This window comes from Balaenoptera ricei, chromosome 15 (genome assembly GCF_028023285.1).
Source record: "Balaenoptera ricei isolate mBalRic1 chromosome 15, mBalRic1.hap2, whole genome shotgun sequence".
NCBI lineage: Eukaryota > Metazoa > Chordata > Mammalia > Artiodactyla > Balaenopteridae > Balaenoptera > Balaenoptera ricei.
Window position 1 is genome coordinate 21,148,958 of NC_082653.1, and position 18,395 is coordinate 21,167,352.

Here is an 18,395-nt window from a genome sequence, read left to right on the forward strand (position 1 = left end):
TAATCCTACAGGATTAAATTAAGGCAAGTGTACTATATTATCCTTGTTTTTACAGATGGGGGAAACCGAGGCACCAAGAAATTAATGAACTTTCCCAGGTTGCGCAGCTAGTATATGGCAGAGCTGGGATGGGGAGTCCTGGATAACTAGCTCTGGAGACTATGCTTCTCTCCACGACACTGCACTGCCAAGGCCCCTGGACCTTGGACCCAAGTCAGCTGTGTACTGAGTTACTGCTCTACCTAGTGATGGGGGAAAGGGTACAGAAAAGGATCAGAGACAGCTCCCCAAGAAGGTACCACAGGACTTAAACCTGAAGGGTGTAGGACTTAGTCAGGGGAAGAGTGTTCCAGACAGAGGGAACCGCATATGCAAAGGTGGAAAGGTAAGAGAACGCAGGGCTTGGGCAGGAAGCCAGAGGAGGTGGAAGTGGCTGGAACTGATACCCAGCAGTGGGAACATGGGGCTCAGGCAAGTCCAAGGCCATGGAGGGTCCCTGGTGCCCGGACATTAGCCTGAGGCGATGCGGAGCCAGAGAAGGAAAGTCAGTGAGTTCCCCAGCACTGCCTTACTCCAGGAATGACTCACATCACCCTGGCAGGTGGAGGAGGTTGACTCAGCCACTGCTGTGAGCTCAGGGGAGCGGGGGAGCTGCTACCCCACGTTCCCATCCCACTGTCATCTAACGCCCCAGCAGCTGCCCCGGCACCAGCTCCCCAGCATGCAGAAGCCGTCCTAGCCAGCTGGGAGCACCGGGCTTGGTCATGCTGCCAGGAAGCTGAACATAGTCTGGTGACAGCGCCTGCTGGCGGCTGGCAGCTTCCACACCCCCGCTCAAAACCCAGATAACTGTGGACCCCAGGGGCACCTCTCACCGCACTCCAACTGCCTGCCACGGGGCGCAGTGCTCTGGCCCTCCACTCTCACTTGGCTGTCAGGGGAACAGCCTGGGGGATCTATCACTTTTCTTATTCAGATTTAATATACAGATAAACATTTGCATGTGTGCACAAAACATTCACTGTGGCAAAAGCAAAACTATTGAAAACACTTATATGCCTAACAAAAAGGAAGTAGTTCAAAAATGCTGGTGAATCCATGCTGCAGAATACTACGAAGCAATTAAAAAGGAGAATGCAGATCTATTATCCCATTGTACTGGCATGAAAGCACCTCCAAGATACACTGCTGGGTAAAAATAAAAACCTACAGAATAAGGTATCGAGTATATTATCACTTACATAAAAACCAAAACAAACAAAAATCACAAACTAGCTCTTTATTTCGCCAAGTCTACAAATACGTAAGTAAGAAAAATGCCCAGAAGGAAGCACATCAAACTAAGAGCAGCAGTAATCACAGAAGGAAGGAAGGGAGGGAGGAAGGAAGGGAGGAGGGATGGACGGGACTTTTTACTCTTTACATTTCTATGTAGTTTGATTTTTACCAGAAGCATGTATTTGGGTTCTTAAAAACATTAAAGTCTTAAAAAATAAAAATAAAAAAAAACATAGGGAAAAGTGTGTTAAAATGATCACCATGCTGGTGCAGGGTTCAGGGTCACTTTTCAAAGAGCTGTGACATCCAGGATCTTGTCTAATTCTTGCTACACCCCCTTGAGGGCAAGCGTTCAAAACCCCTTTTACAGATTAAGAAACTGGAGCCGGAGAGGTGAAACAAGCCGTTGAAGGTCACATGCAGGGCCGAGGGGCCCCTGGACCTTGGACCCAAGCCCAGCACTCTTTCTAACCTGTACCCGTGGGAGCGCACCGCGGTGCGGGCCAGGGGGCGGGGGCCAGGGCTGGGGAAGCGGAAGGCTGGGGGGAGGCACGAATGCTCCGAAGCAGCGGTCATCCGGCTCACAGAGCCTCTGAAAAGCCCCTTCAGCGAGGGGAAAGGGGCCTCAGGCAGGGGAGAAGGGGGTGGAAGATGAGTGTGAAAGGAGGGCTGATGCAGCGCCGCCCACGACAAAATCAGACGTCATGACGTGCCGCCCACTGAGTGGGAGGGACCCGACGCGTCACCCGGCAAATGACACGTGGGAAGTAGCCTCGCAGGGCCACGTCCCTGGAGCCTGAGATTTCACGCCTCTCTCACAGGGGCTGCTCGCCCCGGCTCTGGCTGCGCATTTTGCAGCTGACTGGTTCCGGGAATGCCTCCCTGCTCAGTTCCCAGAGCTCTCTGTAACCAGGGCAGAAAGGGAAGTGTGCTTCTCAGAGGGTTCTAGAACCTGAGGACCCTAATACTCTTGTAAACCCTAATACTCTTTGGAGTGGTAAATGCCTCCACCCTTCAGTTCTTTTACTGGCTGCTTTAGCACCAAGTGTCTGGGGGCGGGGGGGCGTGTGGAGACAGGAGGCCAGAGGGACCCAGGAAACATGGCTAGGTCCCTCCAAGGACAGGCAGAAGGGATTCATATACAGGGAGGGACCAGAGCCTGCTGAGGGGAACACGGGATGCATGGACACATCTCAGCTGCACAGTGAGCAGGCGTGACCCCTCAGAGCATGCTCAGAGAAGAGGGCTTTGGCCAAATCACCGATCCTCTGTTCACTCTTATAATGGGGAGCAAACCCATGAGGCCATGAAGCCAGGGACAAGAACCTGGATCCTGGGAGTTCTGATTCCAGCTCTCCTCCCTTGGTCAAGTTCCTGAACCTTGCTGGGTCTCAGTTTCCCCATCTGTAAAATGGGTATTATTGTACCTGCCTCTTTGGTATCATGATATCTGGATCATAAGACACATAATGACAATAACTGAATAAAATATAACAAGTACAGGGTATCCATAAAATCTGGAAACAGATTATAGGAATGCATATATGTGTTCATATTTATTTATTCATCCATTTTACAGAGTGAAAATGTCCTAGACAACACTGTGTACATTCGTCTCTGTTTCTAGACTTGCTGGACACTCTTTAAATAAATGTAATTTTATACAAGTATAATTTTATATAAATGTATATAAATATAATGTAATAAAATATAGTAACAATATAATAAACTAAAACATACTAATCACTTACACAGTAGGAGGGACCATGTCAAGGACTTGCAGGTATTCTCTATTTTAGTGTTCACAGCAAGCCCTGGAGGTGGATACTATTATTATCCCCATTTTACAGAGGCAGAAACTAAGGTACAGGGAGCTGAAGAGACTTGGCAGGGTCACCCAGGGGATAATTCCCAAAACCAGCTTGAGACCTGGGTCATCTAACCTCAGAGCCTATGCTGTTCTCCACCCCTCTAAACCATCTACCTCTAAAGTGAAGACCAAATAAAAGGGACCAGCAGACAGTTCTGCCGTACAGAGGAGGAGCTTAGGAATGCAAAGTCCTGTGAGTACTGAGCTCCTGGAGGAGAGAAACCAAATCCAACTGGTTCACCACCATATCTGGAATAGTAATGCGCAAGATGTAGGTTGACCGTCAATATTAGTGGGAGGAAAGGAAAATGAGTATTCATTAGCCAAAGGCTGGTATTCTTGTTTTCAAAAAGAAGTCTCAGATTTCAGAGCCCTTCCTAGGAGCATCCATCTCCTAAGATGTGTGGGGCTGCGCAAACGTGGGCGAGGGCCAGACCCACCCAGCTCTCCCCTCCACTGGCACAGAACCCAGAATCCAAGAGGCCCAGGGGGCCACCCACCAACCAGGACCAGGAGTGACCTACCTTCCTCAGCGTCGTTCCTAAGCGAGGCCTCCAGCAGGGCCACGCTGGCCTCGAAGGACACCTTCTTTCGCCGGCCGCCCGTGCTGCGCTTCCGTTCGTGCTTGCGCTTGCGATGCTGCAGGTCCTGCTCATACTGCGCCCACTTCTTCAGCTGCTGGGCCCGGCGCTTCTGGGCGGCGCGCAGCCGCTCCAACGTGGGCACCTTCTCCAGCAGCTGCAGCTCGGTCAGCAGGTCCACGTGGCTGGCCATGGCCTCCGCGCCTCCCCGCGCCCTGGCTGGAGGCTAGCACAGCGCGCCGGGGGCCGGGGCGGCATGGGGGCTCCTGCGGGGCTGGGGCCGCATGCTGGAGCCTGTGGCGGGGAAGGGGAGAGACACACATGGACATGCTTGTCAGGCTCAAAACTCCGATCTGATGATGTCACCCGGCCCCATGTTCCATACGCTTCTTTCCCCCTATCTTATTATTTTTCTTTTTTTTTAAATTGAGATACAAATGACCTATGACATTATGTAAGTTTCAAGTGTACAACATGTTGATTTGATATACTGCAATATGATTACCACTGTTAGCTAACACCTCCATCACGGTCACATAATAATCCTTACTTTCGGTGGTCATATTGTAATTTCATATAAGGTTGTTCTATTGTTATAACACATACGGGGGTTCTTTTTATAACACAGAAGGGGTTTATTGTTAGTTTTAAAGGAATGAGGATTATATTTTGAATGTCTCTGTATTAATTACAAAATAGGTTAATATTGACAGATATAATCCACATAAATGAAAGCTCTTTGGGAACCTTAATCTTAAGAGTATAAAGGGGTCCTAAGACCCACAAATAGCTGCTGAACTACTGGGACCTAGAAAACCTTAGTTGAAGTTTTCCTCTTTGGATGACTTTTTTAAAAAAATTCACACCTCTTGCTCTCATCAGTTCTTGAGCAACATGAAGTCAACAAAATTTCAGTGTGAAGCCAAGTGGGTGCTGTCTTCCTGTAAGCACAGACCCTATGGTCTCTCAGATGCAGAAGGAAAAGGTCTTGCAACAACTTGAGCCTTTCTAAGCCTGTTTTCCCACCTGTAAAATTTTGTATCCACCTCCCAGAATTTACAGGATGTTCAAGGAAGAAAGAGCTGACCAAAAAAGTTATACCAAAGAGAAACAAGTTATAGCAAAGAGAAACAAGCTTGGAGGAAGAAAAGCAGGGACACGTAAACGCAGCACATCTGGGAACCCATGGGGGCAAGGCTGGTGGAAGACTGCAGGATGCTGGGTACAGGTCTACATTTATGTGCTGTGGAAATGCTCACTATCACAAAGGGGATCAGCATAGCACTGGCCTTCAGCAAGTGATTGTTAATCTCCTGGGTTCCCTGCTTCACTCTGGAGCTGCTGGTCCTCAGGAGGCTAAAGACCAGGATTCAGCCTTCGGCTGGACCCTCAGGAGCTCAGAATGTTCTTCAGGTCTCTCCCTGAAGAGACTGGAGTATACACAGGAGGAATGGGGAAGGGGTTGGCTTGGCAATATTCAGAGGGCAAAGGCTCCTGGGGTCTGAGTGGACCTGATCTCAAGGGTAAACATAAGCCAGGGACTTCCCTGGTGGCACAGTGGTTAAGAATCCGCCTGCCAATGCAGGGGACACGGGTTCGAGCCCTGGTCCAGGAAGATCCCACAAGCCACGGAGCAACGAAGCCCGTGCGCCACACCTACTGAGCCCGCACGCCACAACTACTGAAGCCCTCGCACCTAAAGCCAGAGCTCCACAACAAGAGAAGCCACTGCAATGAGAAGCCCGCACACTGCAGCAAAGAGTAGCCCCCGTGTAGCAGTGAAGACCCAACGCAGCCAAAAATAAACAAGTAAATAAATTTATTTAAAAAAAAAAAAAAGGATAAACATAAGCCAATGGCAAGGCTCAGCAGGAAACAAGCAAACTGCCCTTGTGTTCCCTTTTGTTTTGTTCTGAGTATCTTGCAATGCTTTTTCAATTAGTTAAACTTTTTATTTTGAGATAATTATAAATTTACATACGGTTGTAACAAATAATGTGGAACGATCCAGTGCAAACTTTACCTAGTTTATCCCAAAGGTAACATCTTGCAAAACTACAGTACAGTGTCGAAACCAAGAACCTGACATTGATACAACCTATCAATCTATTCAGATGTCCCCAGTTTTATAGGTACTCATTTGTATGTGCGTGTGTTGAGTTTTAAGCAATTTTGTCACAAGTGTAGGTTTGTGTATCCACCACCACAGTCAAGATACAAACAGTTCCATCACACAAGGATCCCGCATCTCCCTCTCCCAATGCACTCCTGTCCTTGCCCTTGTCAATCACTAATCTATTCCCCATCTCTTGAATTCTGTCACTTCAAAAATGTTATATAAAAGAATCAGACAGTGGGTAACCTTTTGGGATTGACTTTTTTCACTCAACATCCCTTGAGATTCATCCAAGTTGTTTTGCATAACAGTAGTTCATTCCTTTTTGGTTGCTGAGTGGTACCTCCACTTTATGGATGTGCCCCAGTTTGTTTATCCATTCACTCATTGAAGAGCATCAGGGTTGTTTCTAGTTTGGGGCTAATATATTCATGTACAGATTTTTGTGTGAACATAAGTTTTCAATTCTCTGGAGTAAATACCCAAGAGTACAAGTTTCATAAGAAATTGTCAAACTATTTTCCAAAGTGGTTGTACCATTTTTTCATTCCCACCAGCCATGTGTGAGTGATCCAGTTTCTCTGCCAGAATTTGGCATGCTCACTGTTTTTTAGTCATTTAGATAGATATTCCTTTTTAAAAGTAAGGAGCTCAGAAGAGTTGAATTCACAGCCATGCTGTATCATCATGATGGTCAGAACTCACTGGGAGCTAGTGGACCACATATTTACTTTCCCCCACTTCTTCAAGGAATCGAACAATGAAACCTGCCCTGTGATGAGTTCTGGTTCAGAGATGGATTAAGGATCAGCTCTGCCTTCTAGGAAACCCAAGTCTGCCTGTCTGTCATCTATCTGTAAACTAATCTAATCCTTCTGATGACCTAATGAGATAGGTACTATTATCATCCCCATTTCACAGATAAGAAAACTGAGGCACAGAGAGATTAAGTAAACTACCCTACATCACACAGCTAGAAAATGGAAGACCTTTTCTGCCTAAGGTTATCAGAAAAGGCTCTCCAGAGTAGAAGGCAACTGATTTGAAACTCCAAGGATGAGTAGTCCACCAGGTGAAGAGGGCAGACATGGGAGCTTGGCAATGTACAAAGGCATGGAGAGGGGCTGAACACCATGGAGGAAATTCTGGGAACCAACACGCACAAACATGGCTGGAAGTGGATGGGACTGCCCAGCCCAATGGGAACAGAAGTCTTGTGGGAAGCAGTGAGCAACCTGTGGTACAAGGCCAGACAACCAGAAAGTCCCCTGTGGTCCACATCATGTTTGTGTGTTTGCTTGGTTGGTTTTTGGCCCACACCATGATTTACAGTATTGTCATTCATTGCTAACTTTTAAAACTTGAAGATTTTATATCCAAAATCAGATTTTCAGCTTTTCTTAGAACATCTCCGTACCTGGCCACACTGGGCTTACGTGGCAATAATCAGCAGGTTTGGAGTAGGACTGTCCCCTTTAGATGGGGCCCATCTAATTTCCCATAGTCCCCACTACTTCCCCCCCCATTACTCCCACCTGACCTCCTTCACTAATTGGCATCACTTGCTAGCTCCTATGGTCATTTCAGTTTGCAAGCCCTGCCTTAGGCGGAATGAGACAGCAGTCTCCAAATATCCACAAGTCCAATCTTCACAAGAAAGAGAAGATAGTCTGTGAGTCTCCCCAGTGCAGAACAGGACCAAGGCATAGGGGAACAGTGGTGTGCACCAAAAAAACCAGGCACCTGGCCTCCAGAGCTGTCCAACAAGCAATTGAACAAGGGCTTGTGGTCCAGTGGCTGTCTCTGGAGGTGGCAAATTCTCCGTCACTCACCGGAGAATACAATTTCTACTGATAACAGATCAGCCTAAGTGTTCTGTACAATTTCTTTCAGCCCTAAGATTCTGTACACAGATGGTTACTCATTTCTTCATTATTAAGTATTCACTGATCACCTACTAAGTAGTAGGTACCAAAAACATGCTAAGACTGAAGATAAGAATAATCATATCAATCACCCTGTTAAAGCCCTTAATCCTTTTCCAAGAACTTCCTCAGCCATCATCCCAGCCAGGTGTTTCCCTAAGTGTAGAAAGAGAACCCATACGGAGGGAATTTTCAAAAGTTCAGGACAAGAGTTAATATAACATGGAATCAGAGACACCAAGTTACCTCCTTTTCATTTCTTTTTCAGTCTATCAGATTGTCTCCAGAAGAAAGTGCTAATAGTTCGTTGGTAATAGACATCTTTATAACCATGTTTATAACCATGTCAATTTCCCTCCTAAACAAAGAGAAAGCAGGCCTCAGGCTAATAGCCTTGGGCAAGAAATGGTATCTAAGACAGAATGTAATAACAATGATTTTTTTTTCCCCTGTGGATTTGGTTTCACAGTTAGTGTTTATTTATGGTAGTGAAATAAAATTTCCTTTAAAAATAAATCTACTTCAGTGGAAATCTTACAAGGTGGTAGCAAAGAAAAATTAAATAATGATGGTATTTCGTCCTGGCAAAAATCGTGATTGACATTTGGGAAACTGTCCTGGTCACTGATCTTCAGTGACAACAATCTTATAAAAGAAGCACTCATAGAAGCTCATTACTTCATCTGACAAATATTTATTGGGCATCTATCACATGGCCAGGACTGCACTGAGAGCTAGGTATACAGCAGGGTAAAGACAGGTACAGTCCCTACCCATTGGATGGATGACAAAACAGAGGCACAAGGGAGTGGAGGACACACTCACGGGATACAGAGACTGAGCAGTAACTTGAACCCTGGGCCTGACTCCCAGTATAGTGCTCCCTCCTTGGGCCTCAGGGTGGTGGGCCCCATGCAGACAGAAGGTACTCACTGCTGTGCCTTCCCTGGCTTGGACAGTTTGCTTGGGTAAAGGAATTAAGGGCAGTTGCCCAGCCCCCTGGAGAAAGGTGAGAACAATGCGTCCCAAGGGCCAAAAAAGGGGGCCAGAGCACATTTTCTCTGACCTTGCTCTCTCTGCCAGCTCCCACCCGGCTCGCCCCTCTGGGTTCCCTGGAGCTGGGGCTCCAGGACAGCTCCCTCTTGACTGCTGGTTTTCAGGTGACCTAGTTTCCCCCAATAGACCCACACACCTCCTCCCACCCCCGTCCAAGAAAACCCTGCTTGGTCTAATTAAAGAATTGCCATCAGTGCTGTTAACACAGCAGCTGGGCAGCCCCCAAGACAGGGCACTGGCCTGGGTGCTGGGGCAGCCCACAGAAGTCCTGGCTCCTATCAGCTGTGGACTGGCTCTGTCGTGAGACCCGGTGCCCCTGCCCATACTTCCAGAGATAGCCCTGGTTGGTGATGGGGACACAGCCCAAACTGCCAGGACCCAGGAGAGCAATGGCATTATCAACTCTTTTTTTTTTCTCTCTCTCTCTTTTAAGGGTAGGGGAGTTTTTATTTGTTTATTATTTATTGGCCGCTGCGCGTGGCATGCGAGATCTTAGTTCCCCCACCAGGGATTGAACCCATGCCCCCTGCAGTGGAAGCGTCCTGGAGCCCTAACCACAGGACCACCAGAGAATTCCAGGCATCATTAACTGTTAAAGGAGATCCCCAAGGAGGACCTCACTGGAGGAAAACCAGCTCCACGGAGACATACTGAGCCCAGTGTGTTGTGGGAGCATCCGGATGGACCATCTTGAAGAGAACTGGGCACGATGTGGGCACGCGAGCTAATGGAATGGCTAGGCTAGAGACGCGGGTGGGGGAGGGGTCCGCAGAGGCCAGGTTGGGCTGAGGTTATCCAGGAAGTGTATGCGCTGTGAAAAGAGGAATCAGAAGCAAGGAGAAAACAAAGTACGGTACTTGATAATTTTTCCAACCAGTGGCTGTGTCAGGTCTGGGTGGATGAACCAAAGTAGCCCGATTCTGGGCAGCCCCAAGTCTGAGGCCAACGCCCTTGACCCTCAGTGAGGCAGGAACAGGCAGTTGGAGTAAACCTTGATTCAGCCTCTGACTGCTGTCTGACAAGGCCGAACTGGATTCCTGTTGGTGTATCCACTAACCCTCGCTGCCGCAGAAAAGGAAAAACAAGCAGCGTAGGGAAGCAGGGGCTGCGCTTGGGGACGAGGTGGAGGCGGGCTGGACAGCGTGCACTACAGAATCCCTCCCCTCCCCCCAAAATGAAAAGAAGCCTATTATAAGAGTGTTGTTTGGGGGATGATATGTCTCTGAGGAAACGAGAAGAAGAAAGGCATGGGCCCATTGAAATACACAGCTTGGTGATGGTCTGTGTAGTTCCCTCAATATCACTCCGTGCTGATTGGCCAGAGTCCATGAGCAACAGCCTAAGCCCAGCCAGAGTGATTGGTTGGGGGGAGGCACATGACCTAAGCTGGACCAATCAGAAGCTGTCTCTTCCCATGCCCATAAACGAGAAGCATGAACCCCAGTTGCTGCTGGAAGCCGGGCTTTGGATAAGGCCAATACTCGGGAGTCAGAGGAGGGAAACAGGGTCCTTTAATTTAGGGACCTCTGGACTTTATCTCCTTTATTATTTAAGCCAGTTGAATTGATTTTGTTACTTGTAGCCAAGAGTACCCTAACAGACATTTACGCTACTTTTAGGGATGCAGGAATGGGAGCCCCAGAAGGAGATGTTGCCTGAATCAGAATGAGTGGTCTCTTGCTGGGGCATATCACCAGATACCTCCACTTCCCCTAGAATGGCCATCTTATGGCCCTCCAGGCCCAAGCTGAGGGCCAGCCTTGAAGAAGGGTGGGAAGGCCAAAGCCAGGTTTCCACGGCAGCCCCGCCCCCTGAGGTGGGGGGAAGGGGACCCAGGCCTTGCGACGCCTCCATCCCAGAGGAGCGGCTGGTTGACACATCTTTGGACTCGAGCCCAGTGCCTTGAGAAAAACAACACGAAGGAAGGTGAATTCAAATTGAAGAGACTTTAAAACATGAGTCAGACAGTGCCTCAAAGTTCACACTGTTAACAGAAAACGTTAAGATTTTTTTTCTTGTTCTTCAGCTATTCTTCTCCAGGGAACCTTGGCAGCTCCCTGGAGGAAGGCCGTGAGTGCTTGCGCCTCGTGCTTCCTGTAGCATTGAGCACGAGGGAAAAAGCAAAACAAAACGCTGCACCGGCTTTCCCTGCTCCGAGCTCACTTGGGACCCACTTTCTCTCCTAAAGGATGCACACCTCCGCCCTCCCACAGCACGCTCCTTTGAATAATAGCGTCATTTCCCCCTTCCTGCTCACTCCCCACCCCCCGTATAAAGATGCTTTACTCATGAACAAAGAGACTTCTGGGGCCCTTGGTGCTCCAAAATCTGAATTAGAAATTAGCCTTGTCCCCCCACCAACTCCATTCTCATGGGATTCTGTAGACTTTCTGTTCTACCCTTGCTGTAATGAACCTTCTAGATTTCATGCACAGTCATCCTAGACAGACATCCTGGTTTTAAATCTGTTGTGGGACTCGGGTCCCTGAGGGTCTGCTCCTTAACTCTGCCTCTCCCAGCTCTGCTCCTTCATTCAGACCTCTGAGTGGTGGCCCTGGGCTTGGCCTTGATTTGTCACTGTTCTCTGAAGCCCACTAACTATAACCTAATTTGGCAAGACCTTGGGGGGTGGGGGGCAGGGATGGAGGAGAGGGGAGGGTGGCAGGACTCGAAAACCACAAGTTCAACAAGAACAGAGCGATCGATCAAGCAACTAAAGCATCTTGAGCTCTCTCAGGAAAAGAATCATGTCCAGCATTGAGATAATAGCCCAGTTGACCTCTGTCTGAACTGGCTGGGCCATTTTGGTAATATAGGAGGACCAGGCCTTAATGAAAGCCATGAATGAAAGGATTAGCTTTGTTCTCTAGAGGGCAGAGTTGGGATCATAAACAGGCAAAATGAAGAAGTAGGATCAGCCCGGCACTTTCCTGGCAGAAAGTGGTTAAGGCTCCATGCTTCCACTGCAGGGGGCGTGGGTTCGATCCGTGGTCAGGGAACTAAAGATCCTGCATGCTGCATGGCGCAGGGGAAAAAAAAAAAAAAAAAAGTAGGATCAGCCTGGAATGAGGAAGAACTGTCTAACACTGGTGATTCAAAGCCCAGCCATGGTGTGATGCTGGGGTCCCCACCACCAGGAACTCCATGGTCACTCATGAGGTTGCAGAGAGAGAAGGTCCATATTGGGTTGGAGGTGGGACTGGCTCAGTGAACCCCAGTCCCAACCTGGCAGACAGATCATCTGTATTAGCAGTAAGACTCTATCATGTATATTTGCAGCCCAGCACTTGGTAACCACCAGGCTAGACAGTGTGGAAGAACCACTGCAAGTAGATATCGATTGACGATGTTTTAGATTCATTTCTACTTGTGAAGGTGAGGCAGCTGTCTCAGACTCAGCTCTGAGAAAACTTCAGAGGAAGCCACAGCTCGAAGGGGTGAAGGAAAACCTGTGAACACAACCATCTTCCATGCTGAGCTTCTCTCCTTGAACCTGAACCCACAGAGAGGCCCACCTACTTATGGGTAAGAATGCCACTGTGGAGGCGGCTGCAGGGGACAGAACAAAGGTGCCAAGGATGGGGCACATGCGAAGATGACATGATGTCTACGAACACATTAGTCAGTCACAGTCACGGTGCTAAGCCAGCCAGTCTTCTAAAGAAGCTTATGTAATAGCTAAGCACGGGGAAACGGGAGTCAAATTACACATACTGCTTCTCCAGGCTTGGGGGAGTGTGGTCCACCCCCTCCCTTGCAGAGAGATAAAAACTCCCTTTGCAGCTAGAGGGATCATTTTCCAAAGGAGGCCACGTGTGGCCACAGAATGCCCTCCTGGTTTACGCATTTATTAAATAGGGGATGGCTATTCACACTGACTAAGGCTGGAGTGGCCTCTGCCACCTCTGTCTCCCTCTCTCAGCATGACATCCTTGGACGAGCTTTCCTCTGTTGTGCCAACTCTTAGGTTGGTGGTGGCTTCTTGGAGCACTTTGAGGACAGAGGTTATGAGGCCACATGTGATAACAGGAGGAATGAGGGCTGTGATTGATTAGTAATGTCTGCCACAGATAAAGGAGTGGGCATTGGCTGCATGCATACTGAGCATGCAACTCTGTTCTACGTCACGCTTGCCTACTTGGATTTCAATACTTGCCTTTGCCCCGCAGTTCAAAATCCTCTAGTCTCAAACACAGACATCTGGAAAGTTATCAGATTGAGTGGAAGGGCCCCTCAATATCAATATATCATTCAACCAAGAACAAAAGTCACTGTGGCCTCAGTGGTAGACAGGAATCAAGAATATCTTAGGTTCTAGTAAGAATTTCTCCAATAACTTGCCCTAGGGGGTAGAATGAAGACCTGTCCTCCATGACTCCATCCCCTTAAATTGACTGGATCCTGGTTCTAGGAAGCAGTATGCTGAGCCAACTCAAGCAAAGGTTGGCAGCCCCTGTGCAATTGCCACCCCTCCCAACCCTGACCCTGGAAAGTAGGGAGGTAAGTGTCCTGCTGGTAACTGGATGGGGTTAAAGAGGGAGGGGCAGGGATCACTATCAGCCAGGGATCACTCTCTCATCCATCCTAGGCATCCTGGGTTTCACAGCATTACCAACATAAAGGAGGAAGGGGACTGCGGTCTGCGGAAGCCCCTCTCTCCACTTCAGAGACCTCAAAGATATCCCTAGCGAGCTATCTCCTTCCCTTTAGCCAGGGGTGCTCTTAGCCAATTAGGAAGTAGCTGGGATGGGAATTTTAAAAAGCTTTTCATATAGTTTGTTCATGGAGGTTTGGAGAATAATTCCAAGGAAACAAGGACAATAAAAAACAGAGAGTTGGACTCAAAGGAGAAAGTCCTACGCTGGAGGAAGAAAGAATGAGGAGACAAAGGGCTAAAGCAATGCAGACAATGGGTACCAATTAACTGCACAGCCAGGAAGTGGTGGAGCTGGGATCCAAACCCAGGTCTGTCTAATTCCATTGTCTACATATATTTATGGGGAAGGAACCAGGAAAAAACTCTAAAAGAACCACAAGTGCTTTAAAACATCTTCCTCATGAAACACAAGAAGATTTCAGAAAATCCAAGGTATTAATCATCAAGGAGATAAGAGGACATTTCGACTAACAAACCAGACAGATCAACTGGTAATAAAGCAAATACTTGCTGAAATCAGTATAGAGTAAAAACATACGCTTAATGAAACTAAACATAAGTGGGACTTCCCTGGCAGTCCAGTGGTTAAGACTTGCAGGGGGCGCGGGTTCGATCCCTGGTCAGGGAACTAAGCTCCCACATGCTGCATAGTGTGGGCCAAAAAAAAAAAAAAAAGTAAAATAAGACCGATCCACTTAAAAAAAAAAAAAAGCAAAACTAAAACATAAGCATCTCAGAACTTATAAAATATGTAGATGAAAGGAACCCAGAGATAAAGAATGCAGGGTAAAAATGGCAGCTTCTGTGCACAGCACATCTTCCATGGGTCAAATTCTTTACATGTAACATCTCTTGGAATCATTGTGCCAACTCTGCGGTAGGTGTTGTTCCCATTTCAAAGAGGAGAAAACTGAGACTTAGAGAGGTTAAGGAACCCATAAGTGGCGCTATTCCAGTTGTCTATAGCTGGCATCTTTTCTGATTGCTCAATCATATGCCATGATGGTTAAGTATTTTTTATTATCTCCCCTGCTTGAAAATAGAGAAAATGTCAGACAGGAAAGATGGCCCACAAAAGCACGACTAGAAGCAAGAAGAGAACTCTTTGCAGGAAAATAAATGAAATCTATGCCGAGTGAGGATAATTGATTACAGTCATAACTTCCCTTACTATTGGAGCTGTCATCACCTTTGGAGGCTTAGGCAGGAAATATATGTATCTCATCCTAAATTTCATAAAACTGCCTTCCAAACCCTATGAGCTCAGCCCCCTGTGACTACTGTTCCCTTTCTTGGTGAGTGCTTTCTCATTTTCACTTTACCCAACAGCTCCCAAACCAGATTCATAACAGCAACTGTCTTCTCTCCTCTACTCTCTGGGAGATGAAGCTGTCAGTAGAATAAATCAGGAAGTTTCCAGACACTCAGCATTTGGGTAAATGAAGTTTCCATCCAATACACAGGCTTTGAAGTCTCTCTGTATGGGATTTGTGACCTTCCAGGTCACCATGCAGAGAGAAGCAAGCCGTAGTAACCTGCCTTTACATTACTTTCGTTCCTCCCCTCTTTGATCTCCAGCCAAAGTCCCTTCACTTTGATTCCCTCCTCTTGGCTCCTCTTGGGTGTACAGAACTCCAAGCATACCTCTGCTTCCCCTCTGACCCCTTATTTCCATTGAAAATTCTCCATAAGCCATAGATTCAATCCCTTGAAAGTGATGTTACTGTCACAACTGAACTTACCTCCTTGTGTTGAAATCTCAGGTTCACTTTGTTAGAGACTTTGGTCTACACTCAGAGCCCTGATATAATTTCAGTCCTCTCACTCATCATTTTCTCCAGCAAATTGCTAAACACTCTTTCTATTTTATGCTTGATGTCATCAACAAGTAACTAATTTCAGAATTTTCTTCTGGCAGTTTTCTCCTCTAATTCACTTCCACTTTTAATTTAAAGCTGCATTCATTTAACCAATCAACAAATATTTATTACCATCTACTATGTGCTAAGCCATAAAGCATGGGGGTCCTAAGGGTCCCTTAATGAACAAAACTATTGATCAGAAAAGTTCTGCTCTGGTAAAGGCAGAGTAGCTCTTATTGGACCCACCCCCTCACATATAACTATTGTGAACTCTACACACCACACACACACGCACACACGTAACCTATTGGAAGGCACTAAATTTGTTCAACCACAAGCACACAGAAACCAGAGGGGAGTCAACACATGAAAGAAAGAAATTTGCACTAGGTGAATTCCATGTTTTTGTAGCTTTTTATCCGAGGGGAGGCCCCAGTCAGTGTTGTACCTGTTGGCTACAACCTGGATGAGAACCTTTGCTCTTACCGTTTGAGGAATTAAAGGACAGAGTCAGGTAACTACAGTTGGGAAGTGAAGAGAAAGCATCCCAGAAAAGAGTCACAGATGGTAGCCCCAAATGCTGAGTATAGATTCCGTCCAAATCTCTCTGAATGATGCATGTGCAGGGCAGGTTCCAAGCAGCCCAACTAAGGCTAAAAGAACTGAAGAAAGATTTCAGCTGCTGCCTACCCAGGGGGAAACTGAATTTAGAGTTTGTTTGGTCAAGTTAACTGACTGATTTTTTTTAAAAGTCATTACTGTTCTGAGGAACATAATAGAACCAAGAGTCTCTTCAAGTCTCATTCACGATGTCCAAGATGTAACCTAAAATTACTAGAAAAAAAAAATTTTTTTAAAGCAAACAGGAAAGGGACTTCCCTGGAGGTCCAGTGGTTAAGACTCCATGCTTCCACTGTATGGGGTGTGGGTTCAGTCCCTGGTCGGGGAACTACGCTCCACATGCCTCAGCGTGGCCAAAAAAAAAAAAAAAAAAAAAAAAAAACACACACGGAAAATATGACTCAAACTCAAGAGGAAAGGCACAATAGAGATCTACCCGCAAAATGACCCCTTATTTCCTTTAAGGGTATAAAGGAAAGTATGCTTATAATAAATGAACAAATAGGAAATACCAGCCACAACACAGAAACCACAAAGAAGAGACGTGAAACTATTAATCAGATTAGCTAAATCCACGCCAACACCTTTCTCTTCATCCATGTGAGTTGTGCTTTTCACTAGAGCCAGTTACATAGTTCTAATATTGACTTCAATGACTTTTTTTTTTTTGGAACACCTTCCAAGTGCCAGGTCTTGGGCAAGCTTTGGGGAGCAAAAATACAACATAAAATATTAAATCCTGATCCCAAAGACCAGATATTTTCATCTGATGACATCTGTATAGACTACTTGTCACTTCTCATGTCCTCCCTTCTCTTTCAGGTCTTAAATTGGAAGAAGAGATTGAAGTCCTGTCATGGGCTCTTCCCAGCTTCCAGATCACTCCTGATGGAACCATTTGCCCACATAAAGCACACATGAATGAGGCACAGGCTGTCAGGTTTAATACACCTCTACATTCTCCTTCCACAGCAAAATCATCCTCCCCTGCTGATTAGACAGATCAAATCTATAAAAAACTCTGGGTACAGACGTCAAAGAGAGTCAATGGGGAGGCACTTGCCATTATAACACCTCTTTATACAGTTCCATTAATGCGTGTTTTGCTTTTTCAAAACCTGGCAGGAAAGAGGTTCTCAAACTTGGCTACAAAGTTGGAATCACCTGGAGATGCTGGGAACTTATATTAAGATCGCAGAGCATGACTACTATATATCCACCAGAGTGGCCTTTTTTTTTTAAAGACAGAAAGTACCAGTGGTTGGCAAGAATTCTTATAAACTGAGTGGGAATATAAATTGGTACAGCCACTTTAAAAAACTGCTCAAGCAATATCTTCTAAAGCTGAACATATGATGCCCTATAATCTAGCAATTTCATTCCTAGGAATATACTCAACAGAAATTTCTATATACATTTACCAAAAGGCATTTACAAGAATGTTGACAGCACTATTCGTAATAATCCCAAAGTGTAAACTATCCAAAATGCCCACCAAGAGTAGTTTGGAAAAAAAATTTTTTGGTGTACTCACACAATGGAACGGATGAGTAATATACAATTACACTTGACAATCTGGATCTCTCACATTGTTAACCAAAATAAGCCAAACACAAAAATGCATACTATATGATCCCACTTATGTAAAATTCAACAACAGGCAAAAGGAATCTATGTTGTTATCAATCAGAATGGTGGTTTTGGAGTGGGGGGTGACTGGGAAGGGACTGAAGAAGGGCTTCTCAAGTGCTGATAATATTCAGTTTTTTGAGCAGGATATGGCTTACCTGGGCATGTTCAATCTATGACAATTCATTCACTTAGGATATGGGTACTTTTCTGTGTTTGCTTTACCTTAATAAACCATTAAAATTTTTAAAATACGGGGTCCCATCTCAAGAGATTCCAGTTTAGTTGGTCTGGGGTGCAGCCAGGCATTGAAATTTTTAAAAAGCTCCCCAGGTGGGTCTAATATGCATCCAAGAACCACTGTGTTAGAACTTGGCAACCCTCTTGACTATTTATTTCTTGGAGCAGAAAGAGCTGCTGCTTCTCCAGAAAGTTTAAAGCAGGATGTTTTCTGTGGATCACTGGTAGCTCCAGAGGAGGTTAACAGGTGTTACAAGGAAAAAGGGTTCCGTGGTGAAATAAACAATTTTACAATTTTTAATGATTAACTCTTATTGAACACTTACTACATTCCTGGAGCTAAGCTAGCTGCTTTATCTACACTATCTCATTTAATCCCACAATAAGCCTATGAGAAAGGTAGTATTAATCCTCATTTTACAGAAGAGTAAACTAAAGTTCAGTGAGGTTAAGTAATTGCCAAAGGTCACACAGCCAGTAAGTGACAGGGTTAGGATTCAGATCCACATTGGCCTTGACGCTGAAGCCCATGCTCTGAACCACTGCCCTGATTTGCCTCT

The 18,395-nt window shown here is 46.2% G+C and overlaps 1 protein-coding gene across 4 annotated transcripts in view; it reads right to left on the bottom strand.

The window, feature by feature from the left end:
- PPP1R16B (protein phosphatase 1 regulatory subunit 16B) overlaps nucleotides 1-18,395 on the bottom strand; it is a 101,680-nt gene that overhangs the window by 71,328 nt on the left and 11,957 nt on the right. For all 4 annotated transcript variants that reach the window (XM_059897385.1, XM_059897384.1, XM_059897383.1 and 1 more), the window contains exon 2: nucleotides 3,673-4,023. In XM_059897385.1, coding sequence (XP_059753368.1) covers nucleotides 3,673-3,922 — 250 coding nt within the window. In that variant the 5' untranslated portion in view covers nucleotides 3,923-4,023. The remainder of the gene's footprint in view (nucleotides 1-3,672; nucleotides 4,024-18,395) is intronic.